Genomic DNA, 15,404 nt, shown 5'->3' with positions numbered 1-15,404 from the left:
CTATAAAGGTTCTCCTTCTGTAACCATGGAGAGGAAGCATGAAGAGCTTCTCTCAAAACAGAGTCAAGCAGAGCCCCCACAGTCAAACTCTAAGTTTGGTGTTGGGAGGCCACCACCAACTTCTAAGTTTGGTGTTGAACCCCCACATTCAAACTCTAAGTTTGGTGTTGGGAGGTTCCAACATTGCTCTAAGCCTCCGTGAGGCTCCATGAGGGCCCACTGTCAAGCTACTGACATTAAAGAAGCGCTTGTTGGGAGGCAACCCAATGTTTTAAAATTAACTATTTCCTTTTGTTATTTTATATTTTTTGTAGGTTGATGATCATGAGAAGTCACAAAATCAATTGAAAAAAGCAAAAACAGAATGAAAAACAGGAAGAAAAACAGCACACCCTGGAGGAAGAACTCACTGGCGTTTAAACGCCAGTGAGGCTAGCAGTTGGGCGTTTAACGCCCAGTCTGGCACCATTCTGGGCGTTTAACGCCAGAAAGGGGCACCAGACTGGCGTTAAACGCCAGAAAAGGGCAAGAACCTGGCGTTAAACGCCAGGAATGGGCACCAGCCCGGCGTTTAACGCCAGAAATGGTTCAAAACGCGATTTTTGATGCCATTTGGTGCAGGGATGACTTTTCCTTGACACCTAAGGATCTGTGGACCCCACAGGATCCCCACAAACCCCTCACCTATCAAATCTCATCTCTCTCTTCACCACTCACCTCCATAAAACCCCACTTACCTCACCATCCAAATTCAAACCACTACTTCTTCCCCTTTTGGCCTAACCACAAAGCCATCTCCCTCTCCTCCATTTCTTCTTCTTTTGCTCGAGGACGAGCAAACCTTTTAAGTTTGGTGTGGTAAAAGCATTGCTTTTTGTTTTTCCATAACCATTTATGGCATCCAAAGCCGGTTCAACTGAGAAGGCATAACCTCAAGCCATCACTAAGAAGAAGAGGGAGCAAACAAGAGACCCCTCTCATCAAGAAATCCCTGAGATACCTCAAGGGATGCACTTTCCTCCACAAGACTACTGGGAGCAAATTAACACCTCCCTAGGAAAATTAAGTTCCAACATGGGACAACTAAGGGTGGAGCACCAAGAACATGCCATCCTCCTCCATGAAATTAGAAAAGATCAAAGGATCATGAGAGAGGAGCAACAAAGACAAGGAAGAGACATTGAGGAGCTCAAGCACTCCATAGGATCTTCAAGAGAAAGAAAGAGCTGCCATCACTAAGGTGGACCCGTTCTTTAATCTCCTTGTTCTTTATTTTTTCTGTTTTTCGAATTTTAGTGCTTTATGTTTATCCATGTTTGTGTCTTATGATCATTAGTGTCTTAGTGTCTATGCCTTAAAGCTATGAATATGAATCCATCACCTTTCTTAAATGAAAACTGTTTTTATCACAAAAGAACAAGAAGTACAAGATTTCAAATTCATCTTTAAAACTAGCTTAATTAGTTTGATGTGGTGACAATACTTTTTGTTTTCTGAATGTATGCTTGAACAGTGCATATGTCTTTTGAATTTGTTGTTCATGAATGTTAAAATTGTTGGCTCTTGAAAGAATGATGAAAAAGGAGACATGTTACTGAGGATCTGAAAAATCATAAAAATGATTCTTGAAGCAAGAAAAAGCAGTGAATACAAAAAAAAAAAAAAAGAAAGAGAAAAACGAAAAAAAAGGGGAGAAAGAAAAAGAAAAGAAAAAGAAAGAAATAAAGTTGTGATCCAAGGCAAAAAGAGTGTGCTTAAGAACCCTGGACACCTCTGATTGGGGACTTTAGCAAAGCTGAGTCACAATCTGAAAGGGTTCACCCAATTATGTGTCTGTGGCATGTATGTATCCGGTGGTAATACTGGAAGACAGAGTGCTTTGGGCCACGGCCAAGACTCAATAAGTAGCTGTGTTCAAGAATCATCATACTTAACTAGGAGAATCAATAACACTATCTGGATTCTGAGTTCCTAAAGAAGCCAATCATTCTGAATTTCAAAGGATAGAGTGAGATGCCAAAACTGTTCGGAGGCAAAAAGCTACTAGTCCCGCTCATCTAATTTGGAGCTAAGTTTCATTGATATTTTGGAGTCTATAGTATATTCTCTTCTTTTTATCCTATTTTGATTTTCAGTTGCTTGGGGACAAGCAACAATTTAAGTTTGGTGTTGTGATGAGCGGATAATTTGTACGCTTTTTGGCATTGTTTTTAGTATGTTTTTGGTAGTTTTAGTTGAGTTCTTAGTATATTTTTATTAGTTTTTAGTTAAAATTCACTTTTCTGGACTTTACTATGAGTTTGTGTGTTTTTCTGTGATTTCAGGTATTTTCTGACTAAAATTGAAGGTTCTGAGCAAAAATCTGATCCAGAGACTAAAAAGGACTGCAGATGCTGTTGGATTCTGACCTCCCTGCACTCGAAGTGGATTTTTTGGAGCTACAGAAGCCTAATTGGCGCGCTCTCAACGGCATTGGAAAGTAGACATCCTGGGCTTTCCAGCAATATATGATAGTCCATACTTTGCCCAAGATTTGATGGCCCAAACCGGCGCTCAAAGTCACCTACAGAAATTCCAGCGTTAAACGCCGGAACTGGCATAAAACTTGGAGTTAAACGCCCAAACTGGCATGAAAGCAGGCGTTTAACTCCAGAAAAGGTCTCTACACGAAAATGCTTCATTGCTCAGCCCAAGCACACACCAAGTGGACCCAGAAGTGGATTTTTACGTCATTTACTCATTTCTGTACACCCTAGGTCACTAGTTTACTATTAATAGGATCTTTTGACATTGTATCCGTACCTTATGACCTCATGACATTTTTACACGTTTCTTTGTGTACATTCCACGGCATGAGTCTCTAAACCCCATGGTTGGGGGTGAGGAGCTCTGCTGTGTCTTGATGGATTAATGCAATTACTACTGTTTCTTACTCAATCATGCTTGCTTCGATTCTAAGATAACACTTGTTCTTAATCCGGATGAATGTGATGATCCGTGACAATCATCATCATTCTCAACTATGAACATGTGCCTGACAACCACCTCTGTTCTATCTTAGATTGAGTAGTTATCTCTTGGATTCTTTAATCGGGATCTTCGTGGTATAAGCTAGAACTGATGGCGGCATTCAAGAGAATCCGGAAGGTCTAAACCTTGTCTGTGGTATTCTGAGTAGGATTCAATGACTGAATGACCGTGACGTGCTTCAAACTCCTGAGGGCGGGGCGTTAGTGACAGATGCAAAAGAATCACTGGATTCTATTCCGGCCTGATTGAGAACCGACAGATGATTAGCCTATGCTGTGACAGAGCATCAGGGACGTATTTTCACTGAGAGGATGGGAGGTAGCCACTGACAATGGTGAAACCCTACATACAGCTTGCCATGGAAGGAGCCTTGCGTGTTTGATGAAGATGACAGTAGGAAAGCAGAGATTCGGAAGATGGAGCATCTCCAAACCTCAACCTATTCTCCATTACTGCAATACAAGTAACCATTTCATGTTCTTTTGCTTTTTACAATCAATCCTGATAATTTCTGATATCCTGACTAAGATTTACAAGATAACCATAGCTTGCTTCAAGCCGACAATCTCCGTGGGATCGACCCTTGCTCACGCAAGGTATTACTTGGACGACCCAGTGCACTTGCTGGTTAGTTGTGCGGGATTGCAAAAGTGTTATTGCAATTTCGTGCACCAGGCCACTATGGTATATTATATATCAAATCGAAGCCCCGGACATTAGCTTTCAAACGCAACTAGAACCGCGTCATTTGGACCTCTGTAGCAAAAGTTATAACCATTTGAGTGCGAAGAGGTCAGGCTGGACAGCTTTGCAGTTCCTTCAACTTCTTGTATTCCTTCCACTTTTGCATGCTTCCTTTCCATCCTCTAAACCATTCCTGCCCTGTAATCCCTGAAATCACTTAACACACATATCAAGGCATCTAATGGTAATAAGAGAGGATTAAACATAGGGAAATTAAGGCCAAAGAAGCATGTTTTCAATCAAAGCACATAATTAGGAAGGCAAATGTAAAACCATGCAAATAGTATGAATAAGTGGGTAAAGAGTTGATAAAATCCACTCAATTGAGCACAAGATAAACCATGAAATAGTGGTTTATCACTCACTTAACAAGATGAAAACTATTGAGGACGCTATTGATGTCATAGAAACATTGGCTGACAATGAGTATTTCTATGCCTCAGAAAGGAACAACAACAGAGGAGCTATGGAGCTAAACAACATGGATGCAATCCTGGCCCAAAACAAGATGATCACTAAGCAACTGGCTGAGTTAACCAAGCAAATGGAGAAAAATCAGGCTGCAGCCATCCACACTCAACCATCACCTCAATCAGAGCCAAACACAGAGGAAGGAGTTAATTGGGAGGAAGTTAACTACCTGGGAAATTCATCTAGGCAAGTTAATGATCCATACTCAAAGACCTATAATCCTAGTTGGAGGACCAATCCAAATTTTAGGTGGGGAAACCAACAAGCTCAAGGCCAAGACCATAAAACCCATAACTCCAACCAAAACACTTACCAACAATCTAATTCAAGACCATATCAACACCCATACAATAACCCTTCCCAGCCACCATACCAAAACCAAAATAACCATTCTCAACAACTCCACCCCCAACCAACCATCAGCACAGGATGATGACAGAATATCAAAAATTGAAGCGATGTTTGCACACCTCTGCAAGGAATCTGAAGAAATGAAAAACTTCAAAGAAGAAGTGAGAGCTAGTATAAAAAGTCGAGGAGAAACTATTAAGAAGCTTGAGGTTCAAGTAGGACATCTCTCACAACAGATTCCTAAGTCCACAGATAGTTTCCCCAGTGACACTGAAAAAATCCAAAGGGGGAAATAAAGAAGGTGAGATAGGAAGAATGTAAAGCAGTTACACTTGCAGTTGAAGAAAGCCTGGAGGAAGAGACCAACAAGCTGACAGAACGCAGTCAAGGAAGTCCCCAAGAAATTTTGGAGGAAAATGAACAAGGAAATAGACTGATACAAGGGGAAGAACAACAACAAAAGAAAATTTTGAACCCTTACGTGCCAAAAGCACCATTTCCTCAAAGATTCAAAAGTGGCGAGAAAGAGAAATCATACTCAAGATTTCTAGATGTGTTTACATCCCTCAGTGTCAACATACCTTTATCAAAATTCTCCAACAGATGCCTAACTATATCAAGTACATGAAGGAGTTGCTGACCAAGAAAGAAACCTTAAAGGGGGGACAAACAGTGATCATGAATAAAGATGTAGTGCCCTTATCAAGAAGGATCTACCTTTAAAGAAAAAAGATCCAGGGAGCTTTCATATCCCGTGTGCCATAGGAGATGCAATAATTGACAGAGGATTCTGTGATTCAGGGGCTAGCATAAATGTGATGCCTTTGTCTTTCATGAAGAAATTGCAAATCAATGAATTGAAACCCACAAATGTAGTCATCCAATTGGCAGATAAGACTCAGAAGCAAACTGAAGGGATACTTGAGAATGTATTGGTCAGAGTGGGAAATTACTTTCTCCCCACTGACTTTGTTGTTCTGGACATGGAGGAAAGTCACATCCATCCAATCATCTTGGGAAGACCATTCCTAGCCACGGCTAGAGCAATCATAGATGTGGAGCAAGGAGAATTAATACTGAGGATACATAATGAACATCTCACTTTCCATGTGTTTAAACCTGCAACTAACTCTGAGTCAGAACCTAAGGAGCTGGAGAATGATCAAAGCAAAGCACTCCTGGAAGAAAGCGACAGTGAACCGAAACCAGAGCCCTTGAAACAATCCTTGGTGAACAAGCAAGAATTTCAAGAAACACAACAACCAAAGGAACTCAAAGAAGAGCTGAAACCACAAAAATTAAGGGGAGCAGTTAACAAGGACTGTCCAATTACAAGAGTCAATGGAGCAACACCGGAAGAAGAGGGAAAAGTAAGAAAAAAATCGCCAAGAGGATGGAGAAATAAGAAGATCCTTACAGAAGCTTTTTCCCCTAGAGACAAGGTGATATTAGCCCACCATTTACCAACCCCTCCCAATCGTCCAACCATTCCATCTCAGTTACCTTAGGTGTTCACTATCAGCAAGGTGCTCTCCTTGGAATATGTAAAGATCATCAAAGAATCAAGTGGAGAAAGCTTCACTGTGCGAGGAGAGGACATAAGGCACTACAATCCACCATGACAAAGAATAACCATCAAACTAATGACGCTAAAGAAGCACTCCATGGGAGGCAGCCCATGATTTAGTTTTCTTAATCTTAGAGCTTCAGTGTGAATAAAAGTGGTTGCTCTAACATAAGTTCAAGCTTCCATAAACCAATTTGACAAACATCCATGACATTTTGAAGCATATGATTTAACTCTAAGTTTGGTGTGCTTACAGACACACTAAATTGCTTTTAAGGATAATGATCATATTACCATTGTGACATGTGCATAAGTGTGTTCTTGGAATAGATAGCCAAACATTAAGTTTGGTGTTCTATATATTGTAAGGACAGATCATTAGAGTCAAATTTCTTTTAAGTCTTGAATTTCATGAAAGTGCAACCATGTATAATTTCTTTTAAGAATAGGAAAATAAAGTGTTTCTCATGATGGTTCAACTAAAGGTAACAATAATCCCGTTGAGATCTCAATGATATTACTTGGAGGAAGACCTTTTGAATCATATAGCCAAACAACAAGTTTGATGTCCTCCAGGATTATATAAAAGCCAAAGAGAGTCACGGTTGGTTGAACAATCATAAAGAGTGCTAGTTAAAATCTTAGCTTTGATTTTTAATGGGTATGTGCTTACCGCCACTTGTTTATATTTACCTCCTTTGCCTTGTTGTGATGGATAGGTATGAAGAATAATTTAATGCAAAGGACAAAGCACTAAATGGTAAAGATAGCATGAAGACAAATGGGTAGGTCACATGGCTTGGAACGGTGCTTCTTGGAAATGAAAATCTGCACACCTTGGGAAGAAGTACCAAGAAGACCAAAGTTATATACCATATGAAGAGGCAATTTTTTTCTTCATTCAACCATGCATGCACGCCCTTCATTCACAACCCTTCCCAAAGAATCCTAACCATCCATCCTTCATTAAATCTTGCTATAAATGGCATTAATTGAACCATGCCTCTGAGCTAAAGTTTTCACACTTCTTGTACTCTAAAAATTCAGCTCTTGCTTCTCTAAAACCAAAGACCCAATAATCGTTGTTCTTGTGCAATAAATCACTCTTGTTCACTGACTTTCACAATAGTATCTTGCCGTAACCACCTTCCCATCAAGAGTACATCACACTAGCCTTTCCTCTTCATAAACTTTCAACCGGTGACTACCAAGAAAAGCATGGCATCTTCTTCAAGTAACAAAAAACGGAAAATAAAGGAACTTGTTGTAGAAGAAAGTGAAAACACTTATGATCAGTGGAAGTTCAGATCACGGTTCCACCAAATGCAATTTGGGTGGATGGCAGAAAAAGGAATATTTCCTGAAATTCCTTTCCAGCTATCTGATGATGGATGTCCAGAATTAAGAGCCAAGATCAGAAAGAGGAAATGGGAGGAACTCATCTCACCAATCACCAGGATCAATGCCAGTATCATAAGGGAATTTTATGCTAACGCTACAAGGCTAGACACAACTATTGCCCCGACTTACAAGAGTTTTGTAAAGGGTTGGAGGTAGACTTTAGTCCTAAGACCATCATGAAAGTCTTAGGATTAAGGGGAGCACATTTTGATGAGCCTGGGTATCAAAAAAGGATAATTGGCAACCCGAATTATGAGGAAATTTCTAGTGATATCTGTGTGGTTAATGCTGACTGGGTGAGGGATAACCATGGAAGGCACAAGTACATAAGAAGGGGAGATCTTATCCCTAAATAAAAAGGATGGTATGAGCTTATAAAGAGATCAATCTTTGGCACAGTAAACACTTCAGAAGTAATCAAGGAAAGGGCCCTCATGTTGCACTGCATAATGGTAGGGGGAGAGATAAAGGTTCACCGGATCATTGCAAAGGATATTCAAAAGATTGTAGAGAAAAATTCTTTTGATGCATGGCTACTGATAAACCAAATATTTAGGGTTTATCTTGTGCTTGATTTGGGGGATTTTATCACATTTTACCTACATTTATTCAATGAAATAGCATTATTTCATGATTGTCTCCCAATTTGAGCTTAAGTGTGAAAACATGCTTTCTAGGCCCTCAATTAGCTAAATTTAATTCACCTTTAATTCCACAAGATGCCTTGATTTGTTTATTAACTAATTTCAGGTTGAAAAGGCTAGGAATGGATCAAAGGAGTGAAGAGGAAAGCATGCAAAGTGGAGAACACATGGAAAAGCCAAAGATTTTAAGAAACAACATCCACGCGTACACGCACAATACGCGCACGCGTGGATCGCGAAAACCGCAAGGGACGCGCACGCGTGCTGTACGCATACGCATCGGTGGCTGTATATGATTTTTTAATAGAAAATGTGCCCAGCAATTTTGAGAAGCTGTGGGGCCCAACTTGCAACCAACTTTGGCGCCAAAATGCTTTAAAAGACCAAGGATTGAAGGGACTTGGGGGATACACTCACTTAGCATCATTTACATACATTAGGATTACTTTTAGAGAGATAAGCTCTCACTTCTCTCTAGAATTAGAATTAGGATTAGGTTTAGGTTAATCTCTCCTCTTAGATCTAGGTTTAATTCATGATTTGATTTACTATTCCTTTATCAATTCTTACTCTTCTACTCTCCCTCTTTCTAGTTTTGTACTTTAGTCCTTGTAATTCTTCACTTTGTTGTGGATCTATTTTTGTTCTTTTGTTTTCTTTTAATAATGTAATTTGAAGTAATTCATGATAATTGTGATTTCCTTGATTGTTGTTGTTAATTCTTTGCATTCAATTATTGTTAGAATTCATTCTTGTTGTGATTTACTATATTTTTCTTTTATACCTTCCAAGTGTTTGATGAAATGCTTGGAAGGATGTTAGAGTAGGATTTTATGTTCTTGTCTTGAGAAGGTAACTTAGGATTTCTTGAGTTACTAATGTCCAAGTGATTGATAGTTGATAGCCATTGACTCTAGCCTTTATTAATTCAATTAGTGGAAAGCTAGGATTTATGGACTTGGATTGATATAACTCACTTGACTTTCCTTTGCTACTTGATTAAAGGATGACTAAGTGGGATTAATCCTTGCAACTACCATAATTGTGGCTAGTGATAATGATAGAGACCCTTGACAACCAAACCTTGACAAGACCATTTTGTTAATAGAATTTCATTACCATTTACTATTCATGTTTCTCATTCAAAACCCCAAAATAAACAAGTCCATAACCAATAACAAGAACACTACCCTGAAAGTCCTTTGAGAGACGACCCGGGGTTTAAATACTTCGGTTTATAATTTTAGGGGTTCGTTTTAGTGACAAACAATCTTTTGTATGAAAAAATTCCTTGTTGGTTTAGAAACTATACTTGCAACGAGAATTCATTTGTGAATTCTAAACCGTCAAAAATCCTCTCATCAGCTACACTACCCAAGCACCATCATACTGCTGTGCATGAAAGGAAGAGTGCCACTAGAGGATGCAAACCCAATCTAGCTGAATCCAGGCATGCCTATGACCTTAGAAAAAGGATAAGGAATGTTACTGTAGCCCAACAACGTCGCAGACCACAAAGATGGTGAATGAGAGAGGAACCACAAGAAGGAGCACAACATGAAGAAGAACAAGAGGAAGGACAACAACTCCCAGTACAAGCCAACCTGGATATGAACGGGATGCAAGAAGCCATTGAAAGGCTATCCGAATAATATGCAGAAGTTCAAAAGAAACAGGAAGAGTACCATTCATAATACAAGAGAGCTCAAGTGAGACAAGAGGAACTTCAGTTGAGGATGATGAGCCAATAGAGGAATTTTGAGTCAAAATTTCTGGTCATACAAAGGGAACAATCTTCACACTTCTAAGAATCTTTCAACCAGCTGGCCCAGAATCAAGTTGATCATATGAGAACTTTCCAAGAATTCATAACTCTGCAGAATGCAAGATATGAAAGTTAAGCTGATTATAACATGAATGCTCAAACCAAGCTCAACTATATCTGGAACATCTACCTGGTCTGAACCCAATATTTCCAAATTATGACTAATACTTCAAGGAAAGAGGTAAGCTGGAGATAGACAGAGTGATACACCTTGAAGACAGAGTGGAAAAGATAATGAAGAAAGATGGGTTTTGGACAAAGTTAAAAGGACAAAGCAAGCAAAAAGCTAGTAAGCAAGGAGGAGGGAAGAAGAAGAAAGACACGCAGGATAAATAATGAAAGGTGGACTTGCTCCTTGTTTGTCATATTTAATAAAGAAAGAACATGTCTACTTTAGTTGTTAGTAACTACTAGTTTAAGACATCTTAGATTTTGTGTGTTTAATTTTTGCCATAAATCTACTAGCCTAGGTTTGTGTGTTTCACTTTCACTTACTTGAATGTATGCTTGTCTCTTTTTCAATTAAATAAAGAAAATGTTTGAACAAAAGTGGAATGAGTCCTTTCAACAAGTAAGAAAATAAAGATTAAGTGGTGGTATATATGTCTAAGAGTGTAGGTAGTTCACTTATAATGAATAAAAGGTTAGAATGTCCATCCTTAGTGATAACTAAGATGTTGTCTATGAACTTATCAAATAAAAGTCCTTGGATGAAAAGAAAAACAGATAAAATTGAAGAAAAAGAAAAGCCAAAAGTGGCAACAGAAATAGAAGAAAACAAACAATAAGGCTAGACATCAATAGCTTGGAACTTAAGGCATATGCCTGTGGTGTCTCTGTACTAGGATCTGCTTGGACGATTAGGTTCTATGGAGTGCCTTAACACTTGGTAACTTAGGTAAACTAACCCGAGATTATCAATCAAAAGCCCATTATCAAGAGAAACCTAGTTACAAGGCATTTAGTAACCCAAAGAGGTGCTAGACACCAATGTCTTAAGAAGAATTATGAGCCAAGAGTCTGTAGTAGAGATGTGTTGAGTGAAAATAAGCTAAGAAGCTACCACAACACATGACACTAAGCTACAAGTGAGAAATGAGCTCAGAGAGAAAAGAAAAATGAAGAAAAGCAACTTCCAATGACAAGTAAAAAATAGGAGGTCATAGCAGTATGTTAGTTGATGCTTAAAAGAGATATTTTCTACCTAGGGATCAATAAAAGTGAGCTACAACATTGTCTGCATAAAACCACATGAATTAATATTAATATCTTATTGATATGGACATTACTTTCTGTTTCATTCATTTCTCTCAATTCAGTGCTTGCTTGGAGACAAGCAAGATTTAAGTTTGGTGTTGTGATACCAAGGCATCTTAGGCTAGTTTCACTAGCCTTTTTCTTTATTTTTTAGTAGGTTTTATGCACTTTCTTGCATTATAAGTAAGCAATTGGGTTAGAAATTCATATATGCTTAGATTCATCCAACCATGTTAATTTGATACAATTTCATGAGAATTATGCTATAATTACTTCAATGCTAAGAAGGACTATAATTCTCATAGATTTAACAACGCTTTGATGCACATGTTGGTTGATGACAGGTAAAGAAATGTAAGGAAAAAGGTTGAAGAAAGATCAAGAAGAGGAGGAAGAAGCAACGTTGGTCGCTGATGAGCGGATAATTAATACGCTTTTTGGCATTGTTTTTAGGTAGCTTTTAGTAGGATCTAGCTACTTTTAGTATATTTTTATTAGTTTTTAAGCAAAATTCACATTTCTGGACTTTACCATGAGTTTGTGTGTTTTTCTATGATTTTAGTTATTTTCTGGCTGAAATTGAGGGACCTGAGCAAAAATCTGATTCAGAGGCTGAAAAAGGACTGCAGATGCTGTTGGATTCTGACCTCCCTGCACTTGAAATGGATTTTCTGGAGCTACCAAAGCCCAATTGGCGCGCTCTTAATTGTGTTGTAAAGTAGACATCTAGGGCTTTCCAGCAATATATAATAGTCTATACTTTTTCTGAGTTTTGACGACACAAACTGGCGTTCAAACGCCAACTTCCTGCCTTATTCTGGCGTTAAACACCAAAAACAAGACACAAGCTGGAGTTAAAATCCCAAACTAGCATAAAAGCTGGCGTTTAACTCCAAGAAAAGTCTCTACATGTGAAAGCTTCAATGCTCAGCCCAAGCACACACCAAGTAGGCCCGGAAGTGGATTTCTGCATCATTTACTTATTTCTGTAACCCTAGTAACTAGTTTAGTATAAATAGGACTTTTTACCATTGCACACATATCTTTGGACGTTTAGTCCTTAGACCTTAGTCTTGGTTATTCTGGTTCCCTCTCTAGGGCCAAAACCAATGAACACCATTATCACTTATGTATTTCCAATGGTGGAGTTTCTACACCTCATAGATTAAGGTGTTGAGTTCTACTGTTCCTCGAGTATTAATGCAAAGTACTATTGTTCTTCTATTCAATTCAAGCTTATTCTTATTCTAAGATATTCATTCGCACAAAAGAACATGATGAATGTGATGATCAAGTGACACTCATCACCATTCTCATTTATGAACGCGTGCCTGACAAACACTTCCGTTCTACATGAAAACAAGCTTGAATGCATATCTCTTGGATCTCTCTTCAATGATTCACATCGTCTTTCTTGACAACAGAACATCTGAATCCGAGATTAGAATCTTCGTGGTATAGGCTAGAATCAATTGGCAGCATTTCTAAGATCCAGAAAGTCTAAACCTTGTTTGTGGTATTTCGAGTAGGATCTGGGAATGGATGACTGTGATGAGCTTCAAACTCGCGACTGTGGGGCGCAGTGACAGTGCGCAAAAGGATCATTGGATCTTATTCCGACACGATCGAAAACTGACAGCTGATTAGCCATGCGGTAGCTTTGCCTGGTATTTTTCATCCGAGACGAGAAATTCGACAGTTGATTAGCTGTACAGAAACCGTAGAGGACCATTTTCACTGAGAGGACGGGAGGTAGCCATTCACAACGGTGATCCCCAACATACAGCTTGCCATGGAAAGGAGTATGAATGATTGAATGAAGGCAGTAAGAAAGCAGAGATTCAGAAGGAATAATGCATCTCTATACGCTTATCTGAAATTCCCACAAATGAATTACATATAAGTATCTCTATCTTTATTTCATGTTTTATTTATCTTTTAATTATAAAAATCTCATAATCATTTGAATCCGCCTGTCTGAGATTTACAAGATGACTATAGCTTGCTTCAAGCCGGCAATCTCCGTGGGATCGACCCTTACTCACGTAAGGTATTACTTGGACGACCCAATACACTTGCTGGTTAGTTGTGCAGAATTGTGAGGAAAGTGTTGAGATTACGATTGCGTGTACCAAGTTTTTGGCACCGTTGTCAGAGATCACAATTTCGTGCACCAAGTTTTTGGCGCCGTTGCTGGGGATTGTTCAAGTTTGGACAACTGACGGTTCATCTTGTTGCTTAGATTAGGTAATTTTCTTTTTATTTTTATTTTGTTCTTCAGGAATTTTGAGAATGAATTCTAGAGTTTCAGATGATACTCTTATCATCATAGGAGCTTTTTTTTTAATCCCATCAATGTGGTTGTTGTATGTAATGTCTGCTGAACCTTGGCTAGCCATGTCTAATCTTTTAGACTGAAGCTTTAGACTAACATTGCTTGATTCCTGGAATTTTTATTAAAAATTTTGAGTTTCGTATTTTCTTTTTCCAAAATATTTTTGAAAAATACAAAAAAAATAAATAAATATTTTGTGTTTCTTGTTTGAGTCTAGAGTCAATTTTAAGTTAGGTGTCAATTGCATGTTTTCTTTTTTCTTGCATTTTTCGAAATTTTATGCATTATGTTCTTTATTGATCTTCAAGTTGTTCTTGAGAATTTTCTATGTTCTGATCTTTAAATTCTATTGTTTTGTATGATTTGTTATTTTTCATATGCATTCTCAATTTGTTAGTGTCCATAGTATACAAACTTCTAAGTTTGGTGTCTTGCATGTCTTTCTTTTCTAAAAATTTTTCAAAAATATGTTCTTGATGTTCATCATGATCTTCAAAGTGTTCTTGGTGTTCATCTTGACATTCAAAGTGTCCTTGCATGCATTATTTGTTTTTATCTTGCATTCTTATGTTTTAATTCATTTTGTTGTTTGTCTCTCTCATCATTAAAAATTCAAAAATTCAAAAATATATCTTTTCAAGTCAATAATACAGGGAATTGAAGATTCAGAACATGTAGTAGAGGAATCACAGAGAAAAATCTGGGCGTTCAGAAAAACGCCCAGTAAGAAAGCATTTCTGGCGTTCAACGCCAGCTAGGGTACATGGCTGGGCGTTAAATGCCCAAAAGGGTAGTATTTTAATTTGGGCGTTAAACGATAGAATGGATACCATTCTGGGTGTTTAACGCCAGGATAGCACAGGAGAGGAGATTTTATTTTCAATTCAAATCTTTTTCAAATTTTCATGTTTTAATTCTTATTTTTGAAATCATATCTTTCAAAATCAAATCTTTTCAATCATATCTTTTTCAAAAATCAAATCTTTTTCATTTTTCTTTTACTATTTTCAAAAACCTTGCTAACAATTAATGTTTTGTTTCTAAAATTTCACGTTTGTTACTTTCTTGTTAAGAAAGGTTCAATATTTGAATTTTAGAATCATATCTTTTAGTTTCTTGTTAGCCAAGCTATCAATTTTAAAAACCAAATCTTTTCAAATTGTTTGCCAATCATATCTTTTTAAACCGTATCTTTTTCAAATCACATCTTTCTAAAATTCTAATTTCAAAATCTCTTTCTAACTTCTTATCTTTTTCAAAACCACTTAACCACTTTCTCACTTTTGATTTTCGAAAACCATTAACCATTTTTCAATTTTTTTAATTAACTAATTATTTTAAATTTTAATTTAATTTTCGAAAATTACCTCTCTCTCATCTCTTTCTATTTAATCACTAACACTCCTCCTCTACTAGCAATTCGGACTCTCTTATTCCTTATATGTTTGAATTCGCCTCTATCCACCTCACCCTTCTATTCTTATTTTTCTCTGACACCTTAAGGAATCTCTATACTGTGACATAGAGGATTCTTCTTCCTTTTTGTTCTCTTCTTTTTTATATGAGCAGGAGCAAGGACAGGAACATTCTTGTTAAAGCTGACACTGAACCTGAAAGGACTCTGAAAAAGAAGCTAAGAGAAGCTAAAGCACAACAATCCAGAGAAAACCTTACAGAGAATCTCGAAAAAGAAGTAATGGCCGAACCCAACAACAATAACAATGCAAGGAAGATGCTTGGTGACTACACTGCACCAACTTCTAACTTCCATGGAAGAAG

General features: G+C 37.8%; 1 protein-coding gene across 1 annotated transcript; it reads left to right on the top strand.

The window, feature by feature from the left end:
• Positions 1-4,147: 4,147 nt before the first annotated feature.
• Positions 4,148-6,104, top strand: LOC130982061 (uncharacterized). Its single transcript, XM_057905912.1, has 2 exons — positions 4,148-4,431; positions 5,381-6,104. The coding sequence occupies exons 1-2, from the start codon at positions 4,148-4,150 to the stop codon at positions 6,102-6,104; spliced, it is 1,008 nt and encodes a 335-aa protein (XP_057761895.1).
• Positions 6,105-15,404: the final 9,300 nt, after the last annotated feature.

Source organism: Arachis stenosperma, chromosome 1 (assembly GCF_014773155.1).
Source record: "Arachis stenosperma cultivar V10309 chromosome 1, arast.V10309.gnm1.PFL2, whole genome shotgun sequence".
Taxonomy (NCBI): domain Eukaryota; kingdom Viridiplantae; phylum Streptophyta; class Magnoliopsida; order Fabales; family Fabaceae; genus Arachis; species Arachis stenosperma.
Note: the sequence above shows the minus strand (reverse complement) of the source record. Positions and strands in the feature narration are given on the sequence as shown.